Source organism: Enoplosus armatus, chromosome 2 (assembly GCF_043641665.1).
Source record: "Enoplosus armatus isolate fEnoArm2 chromosome 2, fEnoArm2.hap1, whole genome shotgun sequence".
Taxonomy (NCBI): domain Eukaryota; kingdom Metazoa; phylum Chordata; class Actinopteri; order Centrarchiformes; family Enoplosidae; genus Enoplosus; species Enoplosus armatus.
The window spans coordinates 13,897,684-13,905,877 of record NC_092181.1 but is presented as its reverse complement, the minus strand read 5'-3'; the positions used below and the strand labels follow the sequence as shown (position 1 = coordinate 13,905,877).

General features: G+C 40.5%; 1 protein-coding gene across 3 annotated transcripts; it reads right to left on the bottom strand.

Moving 5' to 3' along the window:
• Positions 1–1,678: 1,678 nt before the first annotated feature.
• septin3 (septin 3) lies at positions 1,679–7,716 on the bottom strand. Of its 3 annotated transcripts, none has more exons than XM_070913904.1 (10): positions 7,507–7,716; positions 7,300–7,434; positions 6,908–7,036; positions 4,642–4,723; positions 4,256–4,393; positions 3,472–3,589; positions 2,950–3,045; positions 2,610–2,706; positions 2,414–2,465; positions 1,679–1,808 (listed from the first exon to the last, which is right to left on the bottom strand). In XM_070913904.1, exons 1-10 carry the CDS (start codon positions 7,712–7,714, stop codon positions 1,679–1,681), a joined length of 1,185 nt encoding a protein of 394 aa, XP_070770005.1. In that variant the 5' UTR covers positions 7,715–7,716. The 3 variants fall into 3 exon arrangements, with proteins under 3 accessions (XP_070770005.1, XP_070769997.1, XP_070769989.1); XM_070913896.1 differs by having other exon boundaries at positions 7,612–7,714; XM_070913888.1 differs by having other exon boundaries at positions 7,300–7,716.
• Positions 7,717–8,194: the final 478 nt, after the last annotated feature.

Below are 8,194 nucleotides of genomic sequence, written 5' to 3'. Positions count from 1 at the left end.
TTGGTAAACATGTTAGCAACTTAATAAATAAATGGATTTGGAATAATTACATCAACACTTTGAGGGCATACCATTAGGGTAATATTATTAAAGCTTCTTGTAAACCTGATCTGGAGAGATAAATTAGTTATTAAATTAGTTATTACTGACAGCAGAGGAGGACCTAAACTCTGTAAACTTCATCAGGAAATAAGCCTGGACTGTGTAAAAATGTACCTAAAAATCGATATGTCTGAGGAGGACACGAAGCTGGTCCAAGTGTCTGCTTCTTTTGAGTCACTGCTTTTACATGGCAGAGTGCTGCCACCAAGTGGCGAATAGGATGAATTTAAAAATAATAATACTTTTCAGTTTCCTGTTCATCTATCATCAGGATTACTGATTATACCAGTGGTCGGATTTATTTTGGGTCAGAAAATATTCTTTCCATGAATGGCCAGTGGGTCTAGTGAGGATATAAATGTCTAACAAATGAAATAACCTTGTGCAAAGGCTAGTGGTTATTATTGGCCAAGCTACTCTTTCATTTCCATACAGTAATACAGGTTAAATTACATGCTGTAGGCCTTTTGAGATTAAAATTGGGTGCATGTTGTCCATTTAGCTGTCAAAATAGGTCACAAAGTCATTTTGAATCCAGGAAAAAATTATGTAATATTTAATAAAACCACTGATTTGTTTAATAATTATCCTCCAGTGTCAGCCAATGCAAGAGAGCACAAGCACAACTGCACTGGACCATGTTTCTTTCCTCTGTGCCCACTGTGGTGTCACAAAGCATGCTGAGCTGAATCGTCCCAAAGCTTACAGTGAATCACAGAATCTGCAGTATGCACAGTCATGCACCTTGTGGACTTTTTAATTACACACACAGAACTGCATTTCATATGTGACTGATGTTGCAGCTTTCTCTCATCTTAGTATGCAGGTCTGTGCGCACAAACGATTTTTAAATGGAAAATCAAACACAAACGGGGCGAGGGAACATTAGAGAAATTTCATTCCAATTTGTTTTCTTCGTGAGGGTGGGTATTAAAAAAGACACAGCTTGTAATGTTTGTTAAGCCCTCCTGAAAGTAAAGCCACAGGGATCCTTTCTCCGAATGAACAGTTGCTGCTGAGAATTTTAAAAAAGCAATTTGTACAGAGTCAACTGCAGAGCTTGCTAGCGCAACACTACTACACAAGAATTATAATTTTAATATTTTGAGCAAATCATTTTATTTGTCTGAAGTCAGACATCAGTTGCTACACAACACTAAAACTTAAAAATTAGCCTCTTTCACACATTGTAACGTGGCACTTTCTGAGCTTGTACTACCTGGACGATGATACGTGACAAGGCATTGGCAGTAGATCAAATGTTCATTTTATAATGGTACTAAGTCTCTGGGTGTCCTGTCATCAAAATATTCATAGGAATGACTTTGAAATGAAACTAGTGGGGTTTGATATGTGTTTGTGGGGATGGCATGGGGAAGGAAGTGCAGATGACGATGGGTGGAGTTTGCAATCAGAAAAAATGACATGATTAAATGACACCAATTTTTACAGAGTTAAATGTTTTCCGAGCATGCAGCGATGCTGTGGTGGATTATAATATTCTGTAGAGTCATCTATCAACTTCATTGCACTGTTTTTTATTCTCACTCTGTCTGAACAATTCCCGACTGACTCACTACAGGTTGCTTTCTTGGGTGTCATTGGAGGATATGGGGTGCAGACCTCCATTCTCGTTCAGTCTCTTGGCACGATAGGTTTCATAGTGAATGTTATGAGTGACCTCCTTCAAATCCTGGAGGTGAGACCTGAGAAAGACATGTTACTGGTTACGTATATATCTATTTGAAACAGATTGTATTTTTCAAATAAAATTTAATGATCCTTGCGTTTTGCTTTAATACAGTGCTAAAATCCTGCCCACTGCAAAAACATGACTGAACCCAGGAAGCAATTTGAACCATTGGGATTTGCCACAGAGTAAAATTTTAAAATGATACCGTTACAAGCAAAGACTTCTTATTTTTGAATGCTTTTCTCCCACATTTTTAGAACTGAAATTATTAGTCGATTATCGGATCGATTAGTTGATCATCAGAAAATGAATCAGCAACTATTGGTTTTTGTAGCCATCTGTGATAATAAACATCTTCAATTTGAAGACTTCACTTTTTTTTCACCATTTTCTGCCATTTTTTATAATGAACGGTTATTCGATAAATCAAGAACATAATCAGTAGATAATTCAATGATGGCGATCATTTTAATAATAATTTTTACCCCCAATGCATGTTATTGTTGAAATAGTATGACGCAGAGAAAGTTTCCCAATATGGCAGATCCAGTCCTTCCTAATTGCTCCTTAAGTCCAGTTAATTGCCATTTTAATTATCTATTTAAAAGATTATTTTACCTGATCAGGAAATCTCTCAGCTGAGCGAACTCACAATGGTTGGGATTTTCAACTGCAACAAAAAAAATTAGACAGAATCAAATGTCATATCTTGTGTGGGAGGTCCCTTTAGTCCCTTTACCTGAGAGACCATCCATATTATTTCTGTGGCAAAAGACTCTAAATGTTGCTTAATAAGAGAGGCCACATCACCCACCTTCCACAATTCCCCATGCAGTCTTCCTCCCCAGAACTCGTTTGCCATTCACTTGATATTCTTTGTCGCTGCCCACCACAGCAAAGGGCATCGCCTCCTATGGACAGAGACATTTCAACACGGTTCAGTGTATTGAAGAGAGCTGCACAAGGTTTACGGGATGAAACAAATACACAACATGCTCCAGTGCCCTGACATTCTGTTTGGAGGAAGCGGTGCGTGAGTGGGAGAGAGACTGGGTCAAGCTGGGTGGAAAGCAGGGGTGGGAAAGACTCATGCTCTTGAAGAGGAAGAAGATCATGGGACAAATGTGTGTGAAAGAAAAAACAGAACCACTTACCCTGATTTTATCATTATCGCTTTTATCCTCCATGTCCTCATCAAACTCTTTCTGTGGGTAAAATTCAATCCCATTTGCCTCCAGCTCCTTCCTTACCTACAGAACAAAGCCAGGGTTTTTAGAGCGTTTTCACTGAAAACAGCTGCCTAAAACGACGCTATGAGAGAAGTGAGAGTGAACCAAAAATAAAGTAAAAGATACTGAAACGCTTCATAGAGCTGAGTGAGACTGCAGAGTCGGTGGATGATTCTCTGTGGGTCACTGTGAGTGCCATCTTTCACGTTACACATAGTCATTTGATTCATTGTTAAACTAAAAACATTGGATTAGAGCATCTTTAAAGACCAAGATATGTACTGAAAAGGACATTTTGAAAAATAAACTCGTCAATGCTTTGTGGAGGACAAACAATATAACGAAAACACTGTTTCTAAAATACCCCAAACATATCTTTGTTAACTATAGGCACTGACATTTAGCTAATATCGGCCATTTTATCAGTCTAGCTTTAGTGAAACCCACCCGCTGTTTGAAGTCCTGCCTCTCCTCAATGGTCATCGTGTCGGCCTTTGCGATGACAGGAATAATGTTGACCGAGTGACTCAAGCGCTTCATGAACTCGATGTCCAGCTGTCGGAGACTGGGACAGACAGAGAGCAGAAAAGACGGAGAAGGAAAGTGAATAAGTAGGTAGATTTAGGAGCTCTGATTCTCCCAGAAGGTTCGCGTGCAACAGTGAAAAGACGATCAGGATAACAAATAGCAGAAGGAGGCACAGGGATTTTATTTGTCATTTTTCGTACATCTCATTACCTTTCACTGGCCTTGCAGCAATTACTAAAGACTTACAGTATGAATGCTATTGAAAAGTGGGCTTATCATTTAACAAAGGTCGCGTCCCAGTTCTTGTTTGCCTGCACACAAAACATCCCATGACAGTCTCAATTACCCCGGCTAAGGATGGGATACACTGGCTGTAATATCCATTTATCCATTAAAGAGCAATTTCACAGTTGTCGGCAGGAGCTAATTGTGAGGTGTTCAGAGGAGAGAGAGAGAGAGAGAGAGAGAGAGAGAGAGAGAGAGAGAGAGAGAGAGAGAGAGAGAGAGAGAGAGAGAGAGAGAGAGAGGTGTGTGTGTGTTGTCTGCAATATAAAGTAGCACACTTGATTCAGGGCTTTGTTAATCTGAAATGAAACGTTTTTGGATAAAAGAGACATGAAAACCGTGTGCTGCATCCCTTTTTAGATCAGATACGTAAAGACAGTTTGAGTTCACTAATCTCTTCTGATAAAGTTTAACTCACGAGTGTCCAGTCGGGGTGATGAAGTACAGACAGCAGTGGACCCTGGTGTCAGGGATGCGCTTCTTTCTGGTGATGTTGACCTCCTCCTTTAGGAACTTCTCATACTGCTCATTGATGTACTTGGAAATGGGATCCCAGCTGTGGACAAAGCAGAAGAGGTCAGCTTGAGAGAAAAAGATTACTTGAGTGAGAAAAGAGGAGGAGGAGAAGACTTTACTTGAGTAGGACCATTTTCAATATAGTTTCGAGGAGATAAATGCATTGCCGCACTCCTGAACTAAAAGTACAATCTTGTAAGGTGAGAAGCGGAAAATCTTTCTTGGTAACATAAGGCAATAATGATGACATTTATGAGGCTTTGATGATCCAGGAGTTGGAAAACCCACCAGTTGTCATTATTGATTTGGTCTCCGAAGCCTGGGGTGTCAACGACTGTCAGCTTCATCTTCACGCCTCCTTCTTCAAGGACTGTAAATATAAACACACAAAGAAGAAACTAAATAATATATCTATAATATATATATATATATAAATCATAGCTTTGTATGTGGGAATACTATACATTTTATGCAACTGATATGCATTTGATGTATATTTGATATCTGATTATTCAACATATTGATCAAACGTCTGTATTTTTAATAAACAGGAAACAGCATTCAAGCTAGAAACACAGCAAACCGAATAAATGATCTGATTGAGATATTTTTAACATCTGCATGTGATGCCACACGTCTGCTGTGTCTCTCACTGGCATGAGCAAAATAATGTCAGGTCACTGTCCACCGCAGGCGATGTCACAGAGGATGTGCACAAGTTCTTTTTTCAGTCCCATAATGAGCCCAGTACTGCATGCTACACGACTTCATAAACGGCATGCAGAGCCGTCTGCCACAGTAACTGATTTGATGCTAACACTGGGGGATGGGCGCCAAAGTCAGATATTTTCAGACACTACACATAGTGGCTTTAAATAGTAAGTAGAGTAATTTGCTCTGTATTCTCGCTAATTTAGGACTTTTTTTCAAAACAAAGCCATGGCTGACTCTTGGTGCTCAGTTCTGTGTTTTCCAGCTGAAAGCTTGTGCCTTGTGGAAGAATATCAAAATGACATGGATGTTCCTCGCTCCACAACATTGTTAGCAAACCACAACTTGAGCCATGTTTGCCTCTTTGTGTGAGCTGTCAGCAGGGGTCATTCGTTGTTACCATGGAAACACAGCTCTCTGTTCTCAGATTGTCTGGCGTTATGGTAGCAAACTTTTTGGGCTTCAAATTAGTCTCAAATCATGTCTCGTCTCTTTGTGAAACTAGCCCTGATATTAGTAGAATGGAGTTACTCGTGTGTCTCGTTTGAGATGCCCTATTATTACGAACAGACAGACAAATAGACTGGCTGGGTTTTCAGATGGCAGAGGTCGTGCGAGACACAAGAGACCATTTCAAAAGCTCAGTCTGTCAAACCAAATTCAATTGAAAATGAACAGCAGTTCTGGTGCACCCACAGTATGTATGTGAACAAATATTATCTGGGCTGAAGATCAACAAGTCTCTACTTTGAAAATCCTCACAGTTACGGACATTTCTCCCAGGAATGATTGATTAATTTGCGTCAAAGTAAAAGCTGTCAGCCATCCAGTAGGAATCCGTAGACCCATCTGTGCTGGCTGATGACTAAAAAACATTGGTCATGATGTAGTCAGAGGCATACAGGAGATGTAGAAATATGATTCCTCCACTCCTCCTGTATATATATATATATATATATATATTTTACAAAACATAAAGTAGACCGAGCAGATGTGCAGGTTTGGCCAATAGGAACACTGATGCACTGTGTATGCACTTAGCATATATTTTTCGCTCTGATCAATGTTTATTTATCAGAAACGTGAAGTCACGTCCTTCCTCAGGGCGTAACGTAACGTAATATGAACGTACCTTTAGTGGAACAGCCTTCTCGCTACCTGCTCCTGCCAGCTTGTTGTGAGCTGTTACTTGTTTTTTTAGGACCCTTTGCCTCGACCTTTTTTGATTTGGTTGTCTGTCCTGACTGACCAGATCTTAACAAACACTGCTTTTTACTACGGACACAGGAAACTTTGCAAGGAAATCCAGTATGATTGAATTTAGACTGGCACATTGACACTACTTCACTACAGCGATCTGTCATCTGTCAGTGATCTGTCCATCAAATTTCAGCCTAATCCATTTATTCATTTTTTGATATTTTGCAAACAGACAGAGATGAACGTATAACCTTCTTCCTCCTTTTTTGGTAGAGCTAATTACCCCAAATAGACAGGTTTCCACACCGATGATACATTTATATATAATATACAGTATAATTATTCCAGAGCAATGTATCCAGTGGGAAAATTAATTCTCAGCCATTTTGAGGGAACCACCAGCCATGACAGTAAATGGACACAGCACATCAAACAAATGATCCAAGCCAAGAAGATGCAGAAGTTGGCCCATGCATTTTGGCAGGCTCACTTGGCAGCTACCAGGGTGCCCTGATATACTGTAAGTAGGCTATATGGGGCTTTTAAGAACATGATAAAAGATTGTTAATTTTCTCTTAAAAATAAATACTGCTATAAATGTCTGGCTCTGAAGAGAGAACGGTAGCTCTCTCCCTGTACTCACCATGAGACACTGCTTTGATCTCTACAGTTTTGGGGATCTTCTCATCACGGCCCCACCCTGCGCTCCTCCTGCTCACCTGGGACTTGAATAGGGTGTTCACCAGCGTGGATTTTCCTAGACCGCTGTGACCTGAGATGAGACATGAAAAAATGTTATGAACAAGGCCGAAAAGGAGGCAGAATGACAGAAAAAGAGACAGAAAGTGTCTAGATATGAAGGAAGAATTTAGATTTGCTCTGCTTTTCATCAAGAACAAAAATCTGAAAGAAAAAATACAAATAAATTCAGAATATGCAGTTATTTCCCAGGTGCTGTTGTCTGTAAAACTATCCTCTTCACAGATTTACACAAATATTCATCTTTCACATAATTCACAGGCTTCTGTGACTTACCGACAGCCATGATGTTAAAGTCAAAGCCCGTCTTCATGGTTTTCTTCCTCATCTGCTCAATGATAGTGTCAATACCAATGTATCCCAGCAAAGTGGATCCACCGCTGGAGCTGTGGGAGCCGCCATGACCATGACCTCCATTGTGTGCTGCATTGTGAGCCCCACCATGACCTGCAGCGTGACCCACACTGTGGCCCATGCCATGACCCGCACTATGACTGCCAACGTGCCCCGGGCCGTGACTCCCGATGGGGACTGGAATGGCACTTGGAGGAGGAGCAGAAATGCCGCCTCCTACCCCGACACCCAGGCCCTGGGGCGGGAAGGGGTTGGAGGGGGAAGGAGCCCCAACATTTGGGGGCTTGGCAGGTACAGCCGGTTTGGGTCTTACTTCTGGAGGAACTACGTCTGACATGTCTGTAAAAGAGAAGGAGAGGAGGATAAAAATACAATTTTTCATTAACAGAAAATACTGCCACATCACTAGAAAGTAGGCCAGTAGAGGAGCTGAGGCCTCTCCTCTCCTTTACTGTTCTACAGTGAAGAAATGAGTTGTTAGAGTCTTACAGGGTTAGTTCAACCAAATTACAAAAACATATTGTTTTCGTGTATGCAGAGCCATGCAGAGATTTTTGGTTTTAAGATATCTGTGTCCAGACACGGGGGCATTGTAAAAAGAGACTGGTTGAATAGAGATGTGACTTGCGCAGATATTTATGTTATTAAGCAAACCGGGCATTGGCAAGATCTCACAGAGCCACATGAAATACAGTTTCTTCATCAATGTAATTCAGTATTTCTGCTATCAGTTACTCTAATTTAGTCATTGCATTTATATTAATATCAACGTATATGCTGGCTGATGACAAGAAACTGCAGTGGAGGAATGCAAAAG

What these genes read in the sequence shown, in the direction of transcription:
- septin3 (XM_070913888.1), bottom strand. Translation starts at nt 7,714, where the DNA reads ATGTCAGACGTAGTTCCTCCAGAAGTAAGACCCAAACCGGCTGTACCT. An exon ending in ATCACCCCGACTGGACACTC is followed by an intron (nt 3,590 to 4,255) that starts GTGAGTTAAACT and finishes TGTCTGTCCCAG; the next exon opens with TCTCCGACAGCTGGACATCG. An exon ending in TGCATGGGGAATTGTGGAAG is followed by an intron (nt 2,466 to 2,609) that starts GTGGGTGATGTG and finishes TTTTTGTTGCAG; the next exon opens with TTGAAAATCCCAACCATTGT.